Source organism: Suricata suricatta, chromosome 14, assembly GCF_006229205.1.
Source record: "Suricata suricatta isolate VVHF042 chromosome 14, meerkat_22Aug2017_6uvM2_HiC, whole genome shotgun sequence".
NCBI lineage: Eukaryota > Metazoa > Chordata > Mammalia > Carnivora > Herpestidae > Suricata > Suricata suricatta.
The window spans coordinates 59,576,802-59,596,132 of NC_043713.1; the positions used below are offsets into that span (position 1 = coordinate 59,576,802).

Sequence of the window (19,331 nt, forward strand, 5' to 3'; positions counted from 1 at the left end):
ACATTAATACTACACATTTTCACCCTACAAAACGAGAACACAGTTGAACTGCAAACTTTATATTCAGTTTAAGTTCAAACTACTCCAGCCCGAGGCAGGCTGTTAAGCAGACACTTACTAACAGATCTAGGTGACACGTACACGCACGGCAAAGGCAGTGACCTATGCAAGCCCACACATGGATCACCCCAGAGCATACGACAGTGCCCGGCCGCTACAGGAGCAGGTGTGAGGCCCATGCACCTGTTTTCTGTCCGATAAAGCATGTGCCCTCAGGCCACTACTTTAGATGGGTTGAAGGAGTGGCCATCCCCACAACTCATCGTCAGCCAATCACCTGCCCCTTCTAAGAGATCCAGGTACAATCTCCTATGCCTCACAACCCTTTCACTCACTAGAAATCCAAATTTCCCCATCACCCTTTCCTGCCTAGACTTTCTGGTTTTCATTCCTATACGGCTCTGAACACATCCCCTAGGATAACTCATGTCCCTCCAGGGCCTCCCTCTCTGAACTCCAGATCTGTGATCAACAGATCCCCATCCTCTCACACTCTTCCCTCAGTATCTCCTTCGCCTCCTTGCCTGTCCCTGCAAAGCTCTCAACTGGAAGGGGTTTCCTCTTTCCTTCCAAGCCAGTGGGAGGTGAAGTGCACCTTACTCGCCATGGCTACTGCCAAAATAACTCTGCCGTTAAAACCCCTGCTCGCAGAGGTTCCCACCATGCGGCAGACTCGCTGCCCTCCTGGTTGTAGTACTTCCTGGGCCTGACTTCCCACTCCTCCAGCCCACCCTACCCACTCCCCCCGCCCCTGAACTGGGCACTGTTTTCTTAGTGGTTCCTGGCTGGTCAGTCTCCTGACCCACATCTTTCAATCACCTTTTGCTCCACTTTGCCACGGCCAGCAATGCCAAGGTATCCCTAGACAACCAGCTTCCCATGGTCTACTCTGATCCCCTCCCAGTCCAGCCTGCTCATGTGCTCAAGCTTCTCTCACAGCCGGCTCCCCTTGGCGTTCCAGTCCATTAGGCCCTCCATTTATCCACCACCCACAGCTCCTCTCCTGTTTTCAGCCACCCGCATCGCTCCCACCCATACCAGACTCCATGATTCATCACCATAAACACTCAAGTCCCCCAGGCTCCCCTAGCCGTCTGACGATACTCCTAGGAATCTACCTACTCTACCTATCATAGCTCATTTAACCTACCACGCCATCAATGGTAAGACTCATCATTAATACACTTCCTATCAACAAAGAAACAATGCTACCAGTTGGTAGCATAACATTTAGTTAGTTACTGATTTTAAGTTGTATCTTGATGTTTGGAAAAGCAACTGTGATAACACTTTGCATTTCTACAGTCTTAAAAAAAAAAAAGTCAATATTTAGACACTGGTGATATATGCAAGAGTAAAAATTTAAGTGCTTCTTAAAACTAACCTATACTCACACTTCCTGATTTCAAAACTTCCTACAAAGCAACAATAATCAGGACCGTGGTACCAGTATAAAGACAGACATACAGGCCAACAGGATAGAACTGATAGTCCACAAATAAACCATGTATCTGTCTATAGTCAAGGGTGCCAACACCATTCATTGGAAAAATCATCTTTTTAACAAATGGTGCTAGGAAACCTGGAATACACATGTAAAAGACTGAACAAAGACAGACCCTTATACCTCTCATCATATTAACTTAAAATGGATCACAGACCTAAAGATAAGAGCTAAAGCTTTTAAAACTCTTAGAAGAAAACACAGGAATAAATATTTATGACCTTGGATTTGGTGACAGAATCTGATAATATGATACCAAATCCCAAGCAACAGCAAAAAACAAAACAAAACAAAAAAGGATAAACTGGTCTTCATCAAAATTAAACACTTTTGTGCTTCACTATGAAGAGAGGGAAAGACAACCCACAGAACGGGAGAAATTATTTGCAAATAATATATGTGATTAGGAACTAATACCTAGAATATATAAAGAACTCTTCCAACTCAACAACAAAAGGACAACCCAAAAACAGACTGCACCAGGTCCAGGGCCATCTTTACCAACTCCATATTTTGGGGGGGAAGATCCGGGGGAGACGGAGGAAGTCGTGCTAGCAAAACAGAATAAAAGACTTACTCTAGCTGGACCCACACCAACAAACATCTCCAAAAACTCAGATCCACTGACAGTGATGAAAGGGACATTGGCTTCTCCAGCTGTGGCCTTAGCGAGCAATGTTTTCCCGGTGCCTGGAGGACCAGTGAGAATGGCACCCTTCAGGTATAAGAAAGGAAAAGTATATTACTAGAATTTCAGAAAATTATATTGCATATCCTAAACAATTCTAAGACATAAATCTGTCTATAAACAATGACTCTATAAATGTTCCTTAAACATCTGAACTGTGGCAAAACATTTTATACAAGGAGAGGAAGTAAAGGATTAGAGACAATCTTGTTTTAAAAAATGTACTAAGAATGAAATCTTACATTCTTTGCTTTAAGATTTTTAGCACTGCTTTTCAGATCTTTAGACTTAAGCTGAATATCTATTAATAAATCAACTGAGGTTGGGGCGTCTGGATGGCTCAGTTAAGCTTCCGACTCTTGGTTTCAGCTCAGGTCATGATCTCATGGTTCGTGGGATTGAGCCCCATGCTGGGCTTTGTGCTAATAGAGCAGAACCTGCTTGGGATTCTCTCTCTCTCAAAATAAATAAATAAAATTTGACAGGTAACTATGAAAAAAATAAAATAAACCAACTGAGGTTTAAACAATTCAAGGAGACACAAACATACTTCCAAACTACATTTTGCTTATTTTCTTCCCTTTAAAATTTCATAAATGAAGTAAAAATCTAATGACCAACTATGAATGTAGTTAAGAAGGGAAAATGTGTTTGCTCAAACATCCTAGTTATTCAAGTTGTATAGATGCTTAGGTATGACGTACACAGGTACTACGTAAGTCATAGCAAATTATAAAATTCTCAAATATGCCTTTTCATCCACACAGGCATGATACGACAATAAAGGAAATGATGATTTCCTTTATAGTAAACTTCAGTATGGATTTTTAAAACAGTTAAACATTTGGATTCATTTACTTAATGACCGAGCCTGGCCCTGGGAGTGTAAGGATCAGTAAGGCCAGCCTGTCACCAGCAGCGGGCATGGGGACGTCTCCCGGGAGAAGGAGGCTAGAATCAGCGCCATCTCTTCTCCACCAAATCCTGTGCCACAAATCTGAGTGCCAGGCCCAGGCAGACGGTCTGTTCAAACCTGCTGAGGGAGGGACAAGTGGGTGACAGCAGGGGGCAATGCGCTCATGTACACAGCTGCTGAGAGATGGGGTATCCACATCAGATTGGAGGGAGGAGGAAGGCGAATCAGAGAAGGCTTCCAAAGGGAGAGAACACAAATCTTTTTGGGAATATACACACTACATGCAAGCAGACACATTCCCACAGAACAACTGACCTGAAAAAACCCTGCAGTAAAGCAGAGATGAGATAATAAGACAGAAGGAGAAAAATAGCTACTTTATCATAAATAATCAAACTTCATAAAAGTATAACTTCAGAGATAAAGAATTCAAATGCTTTTTGGGTTTAATAAGTTGAAAATAATCTGAAATTTCACTTTACCTTTGGGATTTTTGCTCCTAGGTCTTGATACTGCTTTGGGTTTTTCAAGAAATTCACAAATTCCATGATCTCCAGCTTGGCCTCCTCGCAGCCAGCCACATCTTTGAACTTCACATCTATCTCATCCTTCAAAACTTTGGCAGTGGTTTCTCCAACACTGAAGAGTCCACCCATCCCCCGGCCTGTCCGGCCAATGCCGGCGGGCCCCCTCCGTATGGTGTACAGTAAGAAAGCGATGATGAGCACTGTGGGCAACATGCTCAGGAGAAACGAGCTAAATAAGAGAAACCACACACAACACAGACATGGTTTTAACTGTTACTCTTTGGCTTTTTAAATGTTTTGCATGATATACTTTTTGGTAACTGCTTAGGATATAATTGTATACATTTTATATTTTTATAAAACCTGAATATACTAATATTTTATGAGGCACAAAGATAATCTTACTGTCTTAATATCACTGATGCAGAATCGCAGAAGATGAGACCAAAGAGAAAGCTGCTCTTAATGCATATGCAGTCTACTGAGATTTTATTTCTATCCCAATAATCACCATTTATGCACAATACAGACCTAGCTGTAATTTACTATTCTTGTATCTGCATTTCAAAGAAACTTCTTTTGAATTACTTAAAAGTTTTAGCCTGGGCAGAAATTCCCAATCTCTGAATTGGTATGCCTCGACTTACTCTAAAGATATGTCTTCTAAATTTCAAACCCTTTTGCTAAGTTAATGGCAGATCAGTTTCAAAAGTCCTGTATACGGTGGTGATGGCAACCTGCTGGTTGAGCCACAGAAGCCACTCCATGCAGTTGGCGCAGACTTAGCAGACGGACTCCCAGGGGAGCCATCGTTTGTCTCCCAAACCCACGCAGGGCTCTGGAGGGTACTGCTCAGATAGAACTTAAAGCCTGGGGATGCTTTTTGTCTGTCTTAATAAAGTTAATTTCAACACAACTATGGGTACATACTCATATTGGTTAATATAATGCAATTTAGCTGAACTTACCCTAAGAAATTAGGATCAAAACCGGGTACATGGTTTAGCTCTAAAAACAAAAAAACAGGATCTACTTTCTAATTTTTCATCTTTCACAATATTTTAAATGCCCCCATAGTAGGCAGTAAGAACCTAGAAAAATTTACCTTTGGTTCATTTATGGAGGGGAAAAGATACACACGGACCATAAAAGTTTAAAGAATGGTGCAACCAAACTTTCCGTAATGTTTCAGCAGCAGCTATACAGTTAAATGATTATATGCCAGCCCCAGGGGCCAAGGGATACAACATGTGAAACAATCTCGATAGCTATCTGGATCTAAACACCGAGGTAAACTGTCGGTCTACACATCCCAAGATGCAGGAAAGTCTCTAAAACAGAGTAACACTACCTGATCAATTAGCACACTAGTGCTCTTTTATTCAGAAAAATTAAGATTTACTTCTATTTTCTTCTCTTGAACTGCTAACTCCATAGCAAGGTACACCTCACTCAATGCGAATAGAGAAACTGCCAGGAAATCTGTCTGGTGTAGTACATGGATGAGTACTCAAAGGCCACAGATTTCCTATGGAAACTCAAAGACAAGTGACTCTTGAAATCAACGTACCCTTCTTGGAAGACTCAGACTTCTAAATGGTCTTATTAAAGATAAATTACCCCTAAGGGAAAAAGCAAGCTCTGACAAGAGAGAAAAGAGAGTTACTTAAAATTCCTGGAAAACTCTGAAAAATAAATGTAAATGATAGTTAAAAGGTGACAATGCCATTCTTTAACACAAAGAGGCTCTTAATGCTAAAACTCTAGTAAAGGATGTTAATACCCCCAAACTACTGCTTAATCAAAGATAAATATAAATGTGTAGAAAAAACAGTAAATTACCAATGATTTAAAAGAACTCTGGCCAAATTGAGAAAGGCCTGTTTGAGAATGTCGTATGTTACCTGCCACGTGGTGACAAGAAACATAGCAAACCACGTAGAGCACAGTGAACAATCTTCTTACCCATCACTTTCAGCAATGTAGACAACAGGGACCCGATTCTCCCCTTCTATGCCCAATTCCTGCTGTAAAGTTTCCAGATTCCGCTCAAAGGTGTCTACACTGCCAATATTAAACCAGACGTATTGCTATAAAAACACAAAACAAAATATCCTAAGAATGAAGGGGAAACAAAGTTTAATTTACGAGAAGGTTCAACTTGTAACAAATTTTTCAGAAATACTGAAAATTTAGAAAGTGGGAAAAAACCCCACAATAATAAGGGACTGGTTTTAATGATGCAGTGATTAACTTTCACTCCATGAGAGCACCTGGCAATCTTTGCAAATAAGTATTTCTTAAGCAATATTCCTTAGAGGTTCTACAATTATAAACTCAAATGAAAGCTCTATTAAAAGAGACAGTCTTTTTCATGAATAGGTATTCTTTTCCGCTTCTTCATTTCCCACGTATTTCTCAGCTGCCTATTTCCAAACTGAAAACTAATGTGATGCAGTACTAACAGCCAAAGTTTCCCGAGCAAGTGCCAGGCATGGCTCATAGTCCCTTATATACATCGACTCATTCAATCTTCAGAACCACCCTAAGAAGTAGGTACTATCACCAGAAGTGATACTCAAAATCTGAGCATGAGGAAGGCATCCCCACCACCCAATGAGAACAGAAGTGTACGTGGCATATTACTCTTCTATTCACTTGATCTGCTGAGTTACTGAGGCCCTAAGGGGGCAACACTGAAGGATCTGAGGCAATGGTTACTTACCTCCCAGCCCAAAGTATTCCCCATTGTGCTAGTTTTTTCCAGCTGAATATCAGCTGTGACTTTTTTTTTTAATGTTTTTTATTTATTTTTGAGAGACAGAGAGAGACAGTGCAAGGAGGGGAGGATCAGATAGAGGGGGAGACACAGAATCTGAGCCAGGCTCCAGGCTCTGAGCTAGCTGTCAGCACAGAGCATGACACGGGGCTCAAACCCACGAACTGTGAGGTCATTACCTGAGCTGAAGCCAGACGCTTAACCGACTGAGCCACCCAGGCCCCACCGTCCCCATTTTACAGATGGGAAAAATACAGGGGTGATTTCACTTGCCCATGGTTATAGGTCTAGTAGGAGTCTGGATGTGAACCTGAGGAGTCTGGCTCCTGAGCTAATGATCCTATCCGGCATGTCACACTGCCTCTCTTCTACAACCACAAACATACTTCTCACAACAGCTCACATTCATGGAGTTTTACTAATATGTTAGAACCCATTCCAAGCACTAGGCAAGTATTAGCCATGTTTGAAAACACAAAAAGACTGTTCCTCCTTTGACCTGCAATTGCTTTAAAAAGTATTTTTTAGGGACACCTGGGTAGCTCATCAGTTAAGCCTCCGACTTCAGTTCTGGTCATGATCTCACGTTTGTGGGTTCGAGGCCCATGTCAGGCTCTGTGCTGACAGCTTGGAGCCTGGAGCCTGCTTCAGATTCTGTGTCTCCCATTCTCTTTCTTTCTCTGCCCCTCCCCGTCTCATGCTCTGTCTCTGTCTCAAAAATTTAAAAAAAAATTTTTTTTAAGTTTTTTTAAAAAAATAAGTTTTTTTTAATTCAATATGATAAATCTATGACCTAAAACACAGACAATCCAGAACTGTACACAGAAGAGAGTAACATGTCATCCCAAATTCCTCCCACCAACCAGTGCTACTGAGTGGAAAATTATCACTGTGGTCTCTCCACGTATCTAAAAACAGATGGAGAGCAAGTTTTCTAACACATATACTTTTTAAAGTTTTTTTTAATATAACAACAGTTCTTGGTTAAGTTGTTCACTAACAAACCTACAAAATTCCTGCTGTTACAATCCCCATACAAGTCAATAATAGGTTATAACGGCATGTGACTAGGCATTCTCTTACTTAGATCCTGTTATCAGCTGGACATGTGCTACATGCAGGACTCAACCTCAGAGAAACGGGACAGATAAAAAGGGCCAGCAGCAGGAGATTTGGGGACAAAACCTAGACCTTCTGGGGGTAGGTCCCAGCTCTCCAAGTGATTCTTAGAGTGAAGTTTGAAAATGCCCACTGAATTCAAGATCGCATTTCAGCACTACACCCTAAAGCGCTATTATCATCCTTCCGATCTTAGGGATAAAGAAACCCGGGCTTAGGGGAGTTGGGCTAGCAAAGAGTAGCGCTGACGCGAAGCCGAGTCTGTCAAACCCCAAAGCCTGTGCTTCCACAGCTGACACTGCAGCTAACACGCTGCTCCACGAGCAACATGACACCAAAAATCATCTACCCATTTCTGAAAGCTCAAAATAAAGTTTTTATTAAGCGGGTAATAATTGTTCTCTGCTGAAACCTAGAGTAATATGAACCTAAGTAAAATTAAAAGCACCTCAACATCCAGAATCAAATACAAATAGCAATTTTGATGCCATTCCTCCATAATATCCCCTTTACAATCTTGAAATACATGCACAATTTTGAAACCGATATAAAACCGTAACTGTAATATAAAAGAAAAAGAAAGTAATTTATAACAAAATGGTAGCAATTTCAATACATGTTTGTGCATGCCAGTACTAGATGTAAAAACTGCCCTCTGGGGAAGGGGACTGTCCTGCTGAGCCACTGCTGCAGCGGCGAGATTAGAGCGAGAGAAATGAGGAGCCCTTATTATTAACCAGGTGCCTCGTGTGGACATGTCCTGATTTCCAATTTTCTGCTCTATAAACAGTGTTTTGGAGGACATCCTGTATACCATCGTTACATGCATCCTTAATTACTTCCCTAGGATATAGTCCTAGAAGCAAAACTACTGAGTCTGTGTGTACTTTTCAAAACTGCTGATATACACACTGTCCCACTGTCCTCCTGAAAGGGAGTGCCAATTTAGTTCCCAGCACTAAAACTCTGAGGAAGAGTTCGAGGAAAAAAAGGAGCCTGGTTATTAATGAACATTTCACCCTAAGGTAAAAAGAAAGGGAAGTGGAACAGAAATGAAAACAATTAATTTCAATCACTTACTCCTTAAAATGACCGAAATACCAAAGTTACACAACTTTACAGGCATTCCTCTATTTATTGACATGTTTCAGACAGATGGTCACCATCAGTTCTAGTTTTCCTTACACGCTGCCCCACCCAGGCAGGGTGACTAGGAAATGGTTGAACAAAATCATCTGGAGATCCTGGGGTAGCGCGGTAAGACCAAGGGACTAGAGATGGGCCCATGGGGATAGGCCCAGGGGAGGGCTGGGAATCACCTTGGAATTGTCTGGGAACCTCATCTGCCCCTCTGCTGTCCTCCCCCACAGGCCCCTCCATCCAGCCTAGGATATCTAGTTCAAACTGGCTGGAAAGGATTTACAAATTAGAGGTGCCTGGGTGACTCAATTGGTTAGGCGGCTAACTTCAGCTCAAGTCATGATCTTAGAGTACATGGGTTAGAGCCCCGCATTGGGCTCTGTGCTGACCTCAAAGAGCCTGAGGCCTACTTTGGATTCTGTGTCTACATCTCTCTCTGCCCCTCCCCTACTCATGCTCTGTCTCTCAAGAATAAACATTAAAAAATTTTTAGTAAAAAAAAATTTTTTTAAAGGTTATACAAATTATTTTTGAATGGGGAAAAGAAATGGAAATTAAAATACACAATCACAAAAATGGGAGAGCCATGATCAGAATGCTTCTTAAACTGATTTGAAAAAAGGTGTCTCAAGACATAAGCAATTCAGATTTCACACTTTTTCCCTGACCAAAACAACTGTTTTCTCGGTCTTGAAAAATTCATGGATGATACTGGAACACTGAAAACTGGGATTTCACCATTTCCTAAATGTACAGCAGACTGAGTACCAAATCCAAACCAGAAAAACTGACCATCTTCATAAGGCAACTACGCACACAGCATTCACATTCTCCCCTGCGCGCGTTCATGAGGTCTGTGAGTGCTACGCCGCCTGAATCTGGTACAGCCGGTGCACAGAGCCACTGCAACGTGAGGGAAGGCTTGCTTTCCGACTCTAAGTCTGAAAAGTTAATTAACAGCTAATCCATATAGATTAATAAAAATCATTTACCCCATCAACGGGAGTCTTTCCTGGCGTAAAAGTCACTCGAACAAAACGCTTGTTGACGACTTCCAGTCTGTCTACCTAGAATTTTAAAAAGTTAAATATTCAAACATAAACTTACAGAGAAGACTTGATATATTCTTTTAATCGCATTAAAATTGCATATGGCATTTAAGATGTACAAAGAACAACATAAGGAGGCCCGTTGTTCCCCCTTCTGGCTTGAAAAATAAACCCTCACAAATACCGAAGCCACCGGTCACGCCCTCTTCCCAGAAGTGGACACTCTCCACATTAGGTGCTGACTGTCCCAAAGCCTGTCCTGGTGCCTGTGTCACACAAAGATGTAACCCTAAACATACACTCACTGTTGCCTGTTTTTAGACTTTAAAAATGGTCCTGCTTGGTATATATTCTTCTACGACTCTTTGCCCCTTCCTGTTGTATTTGTGAGGTTTATCCCTACTGACAGGTCAGTTCTGCAGGATACTCCACTTTGGGAGCACACCCCAAGTTATTTATCCATTTTCCTGATAGACGTTTAGGTGTTTCAAAACGTTCACTGTCATAAGCAATGATGTCATGAGCACGCCTACAAATATCTTCCTGAGCACATCTTTAGAAGTTCCTCTGGACATGTACCTGCAGACATATCCAGGAAGGCCGGGTTGCAGGGGATACATACTTTACCAGACACTGCGCAACTGCTCTCCAAAGTGGCTCTCCACTTCACACTGCACAGCAAAATATTCTACATCCTCACATACTCGTCTTCCTCCTCACTTGCTATTAGAAGATTTTAATTTTTGTCATTCTATGGGCATAAAATACTATAAACCTTTTTTTTTTTTCCCTGTAAATCCTAACTACACAGGATTCTTAAGAACACTTTTAAAGAACTTCTAAGTTCTTTAGCCCTAAGTTCTAGGTTGATCTGGAGCATGAACCCTTTGGAAGCAGCTTGCCTTCTGCTGCTATTAAGGAATAGCAGCAATGGCAGGAAGTTTGTGACGGAGCCCCGGGTAATTCCAGGAGGAGGTGGACAGGGGGCTACCTGTTCCTAAAGGCACGCCATCTGGAAAGCACTAAAGGATTCTCTACCCCCCACATAAAACTGCTGGAACAATAATAGACGGATTCCAAAGAACCAGTGGGTCAAAAGGAGGAGATGCATCTATGGAGAATCTTCCCCGAGGCCCTGTCACCACACTCTGAAGAATGGCCGCAGCCCCCTCCACATCGGACAGGAGCTACTTTTTAGAAAGCAGGCTCCCTACAACACCTGGGTATTATACATAAATATCCTGGCTTCCAAGACAAACAATTGCCTCAAAAGTCTGAGTATGTAATCATTTCTTTTTTTTCATCCTTACGTTACTGGACAATCTTTAAAAATAACTTTTAATTTTCTATGCTACAAGTATTGCTGTCTTGTCTTTATTTTACCTATTTCATTGATGCAAAGCCCAATACCAAGAAGTTACGTAATCTCCCCATGGTGACACAGCAGGCCTAACCTGGTTTCTCACGATCATTTATCAATTCTAAGATGGACATTTTTCATATTTTAACATCTGAGAAATTAGGATATGTTTGACAACTAATACTATTTTCTAGTTTCATTGGCAGCTTACTACATTTTTCTTAGGAATACATACAATAGTGCATCTTATGGGCCACAGCATCTCAAAGCCCAGCCAGTAGAGGCAAAGGCTCCTCATGGCCCAGCGTGGGCTCCCACTTAGAGCCCATCTGCTCTCACTTGCAACATTCAGAGTCACTTATGCACCCAATTCTAAGCTCACGGGAGACTAATAAGAGCTGTGGAGGCATAAAGGTGCCAGGAGAGGCTGGCACATTCTAACAGGGGGAAAGGGTGACCGAGGGCACACAAGAAACCCAAAGCAGACGGAGGACAGTCAGAGCAAACTGAAAGCTAGGTTCTAGTAGAAGTGAAAGAAGAAAATTTTGTGGTAAACGGGGGGGGGGGGGGGGGGCGGGTGCTGCTGGGACAAAACAAATAGGGTTCTTCGTTGCAGCACTTTACAGTATTAAAAACAAATTCAAGATGAAAATAGTAACTTTACAACAGACAAGCTGGCTAACTAGTTGACTGTTACTCTGTTGGCCCAATCTACTGAATTTCATGTTTCGAATCACTATAAACCACCAACCCCATAAAATACTTACTACTCCTTTGGAAAGATAGTTATTGACAAAGTCCTTCCATGTGATTTCTCTCCCAGAGCTCTTGAACAGGAAGTAAAACATGACTCCACCCCAAAACAGAGCAGTCCAGAGAAAGTACATCCGGAATTCCTTGTCATCCCATGGAAAATCACCCTGGGCAAAGGAAGACAGTCTCTGTGAAGAATGAAAGGTCATAACAGGATCTATGCTATACTGGACACAAATCCCTCCCAACCTCTCCACGAGCTGCTCCAGATCCTCCAAATTAACACACAGTCTGGAATCAAACCTTCTGGAATCTGGACCACCAGTGAGAATCATCTTTCTTGCCACTTCGTTTTCCACTGCCACCACCTCCTCCTCCGGAAGGGCGTGGGGTAGCAGCCGGCTTTGATTCTGTTCATAAACAGAGAGCACATATGGCAGCCCAATAGCATTTTACATCTCTCGACAAAGTTTTCATTGATGCAGCGTAACAGAAGACTTAGTGCAAAAGTTCTCACAATAACTTGTTCACATCTTTTTTCATTAATAAGCACCTACAGCCAACTATTAGTAGCTGTGACCTCATTGTGTTATATGCTTAGAAATAAATGTAGGCCTTTTCTTTCTGGGAATCAGAAATAAGAAACCCATTAGCACCCCCTGTCACAGCCACACATTATCCGCGATGCCTGCACAATACACCGCCACCAGCCAGGTAAGTAAGTATACTACTATACCCATTTTACAGAGGAAAAGGTGTAGCTTAAGAAACCTGGTAAATAAATGGATGCAGTGTCAAGTGACACTGAGTGAGTGACAGAGTTGTGACTGGAATGAGGGTAAATGAATTCCTGAGGTCCCACTTGAAGGCAGAAGGTAGGTGCTCCCATTTCCCACTCCCATTAAGTGAACACTGATAACAGTGTTTCTTCTGTAGGCAAGGCATGATTTTGATAATTGACTTTAAAAAAAACCCACCTTATCCACATAAAATTAGTTTCCCAGAATATGAAATGAGTTACTGTTATGGGCTGACCTGTAACCACCACCACCCCAGAGCCCCGCCAAATTCACATGTCAGGAGTCCTAGCCCATTTATGATCTTATCTGGAAATAGCGTCTTTACAAAAAAAGTCAAGTTTAAAATGAGGTCCTATGGGTGGGTTCTAATCCAATATAATTGGCATTCTTATAGAAAGGGTAAATTTGGACATGGACATGCACAGAGAGAAGGCAGTGTCAAAAGACACAGGGAGAAGACAGTCATCTATAAGCCAAGGAGAAAGGTCTGGAACAGATCCTTCCCTTATGGCCTTCAGAAGAAGTCAACCCTGCCAACACCTTGACTTCAGGCCTCCAGCCTCCAAAACAGTGAGACATAAGTTTGTGTGGCTCATGATGCCCAGGTGTGGTACCCTGTTACAGCAACCCCGGGAAGCTAGTACATCATTAACACCTGCTTCCCCCACCCTCGCCCCAACCTCTCAAAGAATCACAATTACTACCCTAACATCTTCAACTACCGCTAAGCGACCCCTCCACTGTGTAGAACGGGAGGCTGACATGTTCGCGCTCCACGATGCATACAAGGGGCTTCTGCACCCATCCCAAGCGAGGCAGGGCCTAAGAGAGGCATGCCCTGCCTGTAATGAGGCACAAAACTAGGAAACAGAGTGCGTTTGTGACATTGTAAAAAGATTACCCACCACACCCCTGGGAAACACTACAAATTGCCCATGTCACCAAAGCTCCAATTGGGCCACACTTGCGCTTCTCCCTTCTCTTGGCCTTGCTTTCACTCCTTGCATTTTTTGAGTATGTATTTGTTTCTCCAACTAGATCCAAGTTCACTTAAAAACAAGAGCTGAATTATAATTTTCCCTAAAAACAAAGATGCCAAATGCATTGTGCCAGGCACTGTGCTAAATGCTATCACATGTGGGAAACAGGGACAGGAGACTCAGGGCCTACACTGTCCCCCCAGCCACCAGGCTCTAAGAAACCCTATCCGAAACCCTAATGTAAGATAGGCTCTGAGGAGCGATTTGAAAAACACTGAACTACACTAAAATATGTATCACATAAATTGCATGTATTAGATTTTTACGATTTTTCTCAATGATCTAGGTTATGTCTCAAACATATTTACCAAACATGATATAACTGATACTGACCAGTCAATATCTCTAAGGTAATCTTAAATTAATTCAATTTGAAAAACGACAAGAAAATCTGAACAGAAAATTAAGGTGAAATGAAACGTAGCATCTGCAGAATTTTGTATATACTTGTAACCTCTCACTTCAGAACTGCCTTAAGAGAACACGTGCTTTGTTTAGTAATTATCACCTACATATACAAGAAGACGGAAAGTTCAAACATAGTCTTTTTAAAGGGTACCTTTTTTTTCTCCCATAACTTCTTTAGTTTCACTAGCTTTTTTCCCATTTTTTCCATTAGGAAAGTATTTTTCAAATCCTGTTAGAAAAGAAAAAAAAAATACATACCCTCAAGCTAAAATTCATTAGGTTTTATGTATGTGTGTTCATGTTTAAAGCTGATACGTCATTAAAAAGTACAAGCTCAAAATAGAGCATTTCTTGTGTAGGATTAAGTCAAGACCACAAACCAGAGCTTTTAAAGAAAAAAGCCTCATGTCCAAGCCAACTTCATTACCCACAAAAGTGTTATAATCGAAGGCAATACATTTTCATCACTGCAATCAGACAAAAGGAGGTAGGGTCTGGATTACAGGAGGAGACAGAAGTTCAGAGTAAACCTGGAACAACACCTATGCACCTATTTAGTAAACACCTGCCGCCGGCACATCTTTAACAAGAATGCAGAACATTACAATCCCACCGGAGTGTGCTTACCTTTTGGAGGTCGAGAACAGAATCTTTGATAAGCAGCAATTACATCTGTCAAGAGAGAATTTCTGCTGGTTGTTGCCTGGGTTGTGGCATATTGACAAAGCTGCAACATGACATATAAATAAAAGCATAAAGGTTATATAAATATATATATAAATATATAAATAAAAAAGTTTAGAAGAAGAACCTCCTTTCCTAATATCACAAAGTGAATGAAGTGTTTCTCCCTTCCACAGGTGGGTACAGACTAGCACAGCATCACCCCCTTTTAAAGGGAGCACTCGGGTTGCCTGGATTGCGCCACTCTATTCCACTGACCAAACTAAGAGACGTTAATTATGATCCAGGAGACAAGAATACTTAAAATCATGCCTATGTTAGAACTGTGGGCCCATTACTATTCTCTGCCAACACGTTCACTTTGGCATTGTTTACTTAATTTAGAGCATTCAAAAGACAAACGGACATGGAAATATACTCCTTCATGCTGTCCCATGTGCAGGGTCTATAAAACTGCAAGACTGTTCACTCGAAATTACAGAACAGCATGGCTTATAATACTAAATTCCTCCTAGCTCCAGGAGAAAGAAGTTATGGTTCCACATCACAGATAATCCTTACTCTAGTAACATCTGCTAAAGATATTGATATTTTATGTCCTGGTGAGAAGGCTGGTGATACAAGTCCCATTACAGATACATCTCTGCTTTAAGTAACATATGTTGCTACTAAAAAGTTACTTTTTAAAGATACGTAAATCAAAGTATAACATAAATGTACTGAACAAGCTCCCTACTAAATTTTTAGGCGCACAATTAAAAGGTGCATTGAGGAGATACATTCAAGTCTGGCAGTGAAAAACTTCAAGTAATCCTATCCTTTTTGCAAAGTCCCCAGTTTTGGGGAGGACAAACTTGTAAATACAGATGAGAATGTTTAAAGTGAAGTTCATCTGTATTAGCATCCACTAGCATTGCTGCCTCTATGGTCCGATAAGGAAAACACAACATCGGAAAACCACTTCACATCCGGTAGGGTGACTAATCAAAAAGACAATAAAAAGCATTGGTGAGAATGTGGACACTGTGGAGGGCGGAGCCTCATGCAATGCTGCTGGGATTGGGGAGCAGCGCAGCCACTCTGGAAAAGTTCAGCATTCTCAAAACATTAAATGCAGAGTTACCCATCAGTCAGTCCACTCCTACCCAAGAAAATGGAAAACATATGTCTACACAAAACCTTGTACATGAATGTTCGTAGCAGCATGATTCACAAGAGCCAAAAAGTGGAAGCACAAATGACAATGAACAGATACATGTGGTATAGTAAAAAAGTGAAATATTATTCAGCCATAAAAAGGAATGAAGCACTGATACATGCTACCACACGGATAAACCTTGAAAACATTCTGTTACGTTGAAGACACCAGACACAAATGGCCACATACTCTATGATTCCACTCATATGAAATGTCTAGAATAGGCAATCTCTAGAAGCTGTAGATTAGCAGTTGCCAAGGGCTGGAGGAATGGTTAGAGAGAAACGAAGAGTGGCTGTAAACGGTGACAGTCTTTGGGGTGACGAAATATTATGGAATTAAGAGAGTAGGGATGGCTGTATAACCATGTAAATATACTAAAGACCACTAAGTTGTACACTTTAAAACGATTAATTCTAAAAATAAAGTAATTCTAGATGTGAATAAAAAATGTCAGTAAAAAAATGAGCTGATTTTACATCAAAGTAATATACAATTCTACGCAGCAAAATAAGATAGAAACACCGACAATGATCTTGGCCGACAACAATGCTGGTCTGACAGAATTTGGAGCTTTGGCTGTGTTAGCCCTCCCTGACCCCCTGGGAACACCTGGGCTATGAAACAACCACTAATAACAAATAATAATGTATCATAAGCCAAGAGTTTTCCAATACCAAATCATTAAGGGTATAGATTAAAATGATGTGTCAAGATGGACAAGGCAACAAGTCACACTGATTCACTGAGCCATCTGCTCCTGGCTACGCACTGCTAAGTGGTGGGGCGTCCCCAGTGGGGCAGGGGTCAGAAACAATACCTACCTCCATGAAGCTCAGAAGTGTAAGGGAAGTCCTGGGGACAAGTCTATTACAGGACAGTATAATACACGTAACAATACAAAACCTCTTAGTATATACAACAGAGGAGCACAGAGGAGGAAGTGATTACATGTTCAAGGGACCTAAAGATGTTCCAAGTAAAGTGACATGTAGGCCTGGAATTTGAAGGAACCATAATCACCAGGAAGATGGTGTCACAACTTTTAATTCTGTTAAAGCTGGAAATCTGAATTTTTTGACGGATGATCTTTAAGACATCCCGTAGGAACTTCAGTTGCGCATCTATGATGGGAGAAAATGACTAGTTCCCAGGGATGCTACCATGAGGACCAAATGTAAGAATGCATGTAAAACCACTGTTGAAATTGTATGAGGATACCTAGATTTTGTGTGTGAGTGTGTGTGTGTGGTTTTTTTTTTTTGAGGATACCTAGATTTAAATGATCATTTCTAATTACTCTGAAAGCTCATATCACTGTATCAGGTAAGTCTTTATGTCACCATATAGTATAGAATTGGACCCAAGGTATGTACTCCATAAACATTTATTGACCAATAAACCACCTTCAGGCTCTATTTTCAATCGTCTTGATGTGGAATACCTCTAGCAATAATCCTGTAACTACTTTTAACGTTGAGGTTATTTTCTCTACAAGCACCATCAATTAAACTTTTCTCTGCTTATCTAATCCAAGCCCATTCATAGGATAATACAAAAAAAATCAACTCACAGAATTTAAATTTAGAGCACCTCATCTTAGAGGATTAACTTTTATGTTTGGCAACAGGAGCACTTTTTAGCCGTTTTATCAATCTTATTTCTCTGAGCATAAAACCTGAGAAGGGACATCTCCCATCAAAATCAAAATTTTTTCCCCAGGAAAGAATAGTTCTTGTCTCTGACCTTTATCAGCAGCACAAACCTAAAGGACAAAGTCCTTTCAGACACCCTTGCAGGTAGCACAAGAATGCCCTAATGTCTCCAGGGAATGTGTCACAGATTCCCTCCCCTCCCTCCCCCCAATCAATCAGCTACTGCTATCAGCACAGGGGACTTCCTTATACCCCAGCATAGAAGACTCGAAGGACAACAGTGCCACTCCAAAGAGAAAGGGTTCGGACAAGACTCCTGACATAAAAGCTGCAAACTTAGAAGGCAGATCCCTACCTGCTCATTTCATGTCTGAGTCCAGTATTTACTAGGGACAAAAGGAGAGGGCAAGGTAAGATGGCAAAAGGGATGCAATGCAGGAAACATTAGGCCAAGTGCAGGGCAGGAAAGAGTAGGAAAGAAATGAAGATAACCAAGACAGGCAAGAAAGCTTCGAAAAGTAAAAATCATGAATGCAGGTACTATTAATATATCCTTTTAAGTGGAGAGGCTCAAAGTGTTTCCGCAAGGGCATCGGGCGAGTAAGGGACAGACTCCTGGGACTGACTCCAGGGCCTTCACCACCATGCTCTCTCGAACCTACGCCTCCAAGTAAACCCATCCAAGGCTGGTCTCTAAAAAAACTGGCAGACAGCAAGAAACTGTGTCATTGAAATAGCTGATATCGCCTACCCATTACATGAACCTTTACCTGATAGACTACAGCCACGGTTATGTGACAACACGCTATCAGCACTTCAAAAACCGGTATTACCATAGCCCACACGTGTGGAGCCCTCCAACTGCTGGTTACCACCAACAGAGAAATAGCCTCCCACTGAGGACAGGACTTCTTATGCAACTAAAAACATTCTCTACTCTGCAGAGGTGACGTTATTAATAATCGTAGTTAATACGCATTACCTACTATGGGGAACAGATGGGGAAATGGGGGCTCAGAGTTTGAGTAACTTACCTCCAAAACGTGTGCTTTCATTAAATCATGCTCAGGCTGCCGACCCTTAAATCACCTGCTTTCTATTTCCCAATACCATGAAAGCTGGTCAAACGTTTTTAGGTCTCAGCTGCTTTATCTGTAATAACGTTTGGCCCTGGAAGCCAGAGGACCCTCCCAGATGATCATTTTGAAGCTCCCTGCCGCACAAATACCTGATATTACCTGTTTTCAAAAATCCAATTCTCTACCCAGGGTTTGACACGCACAGCGTGCTGACGGGAACCACAGGATAAATGATCTTAAGCAGTACGTCCTGGCATCCAACACGCAGCGCACGCGCCTCATTCACGCGAGGAACCCTCCCCTGACGCCCGGACGGCCGAGAGCGCGCCCAGGTGCCGGTGACCTTGACACCCTGCTCTCCAGAGCCGGAAGCGGGCCCTACGGCCGAGCCGGGCCGGAGGCGGAGGGCGCTGGGCCTCCGGGACTCACCGTGCGGAGGCAGGACCGCTCTGTGGGGCCCATGCGGCTGCCAGGCACGAGCAGCAGTGGCAGGCCTCGCGGCCAGCAGCCGCCCCGGCTCCACAGCCGCAGGCAGCGGTGCGCCATGGCCGCCGGCGCCGCCCGTTCGGGCC

At 42.1% G+C, this 19,331-nt stretch overlaps 1 protein-coding gene across 2 annotated transcripts in view; it reads right to left on the reverse strand.

Moving 5' to 3' along the window:
• AFG3L2 (AFG3 like matrix AAA peptidase subunit 2) overlaps window positions 1–19,331 on the reverse strand; it is a 39,696-nt gene extending 20,365 nt beyond the window's left edge. Inside the window, exons 1-9 of one of the 2 annotated variants that reach the window (XM_029922131.1) lie at window positions 19,189–19,331; window positions 14,771–14,870; window positions 14,295–14,372; window positions 12,199–12,305; window positions 11,910–12,062; window positions 9,726–9,800; window positions 5,661–5,785; window positions 3,651–3,924; window positions 2,142–2,279 (exon numbers count right to left, since the gene is read on the reverse strand). In XM_029922131.1, the coding sequence (XP_029777991.1) occupies window positions 2,142–2,279; window positions 3,651–3,924; window positions 5,661–5,785; window positions 9,726–9,800; window positions 11,910–12,062; window positions 12,199–12,305; window positions 14,295–14,372; window positions 14,771–14,870; window positions 19,189–19,305 (1,167 nt within the window). In that variant the 5' untranslated portion in view covers window positions 19,306–19,331. The remainder of the gene's footprint in view (window positions 1–2,141; window positions 2,280–3,650; window positions 3,925–5,660; window positions 5,786–9,725; window positions 9,801–11,909; window positions 12,063–12,198; window positions 12,306–14,294; window positions 14,373–14,770; window positions 14,871–19,188) is intronic. The other variant, XM_029922132.1, reaches the window with a different exon arrangement.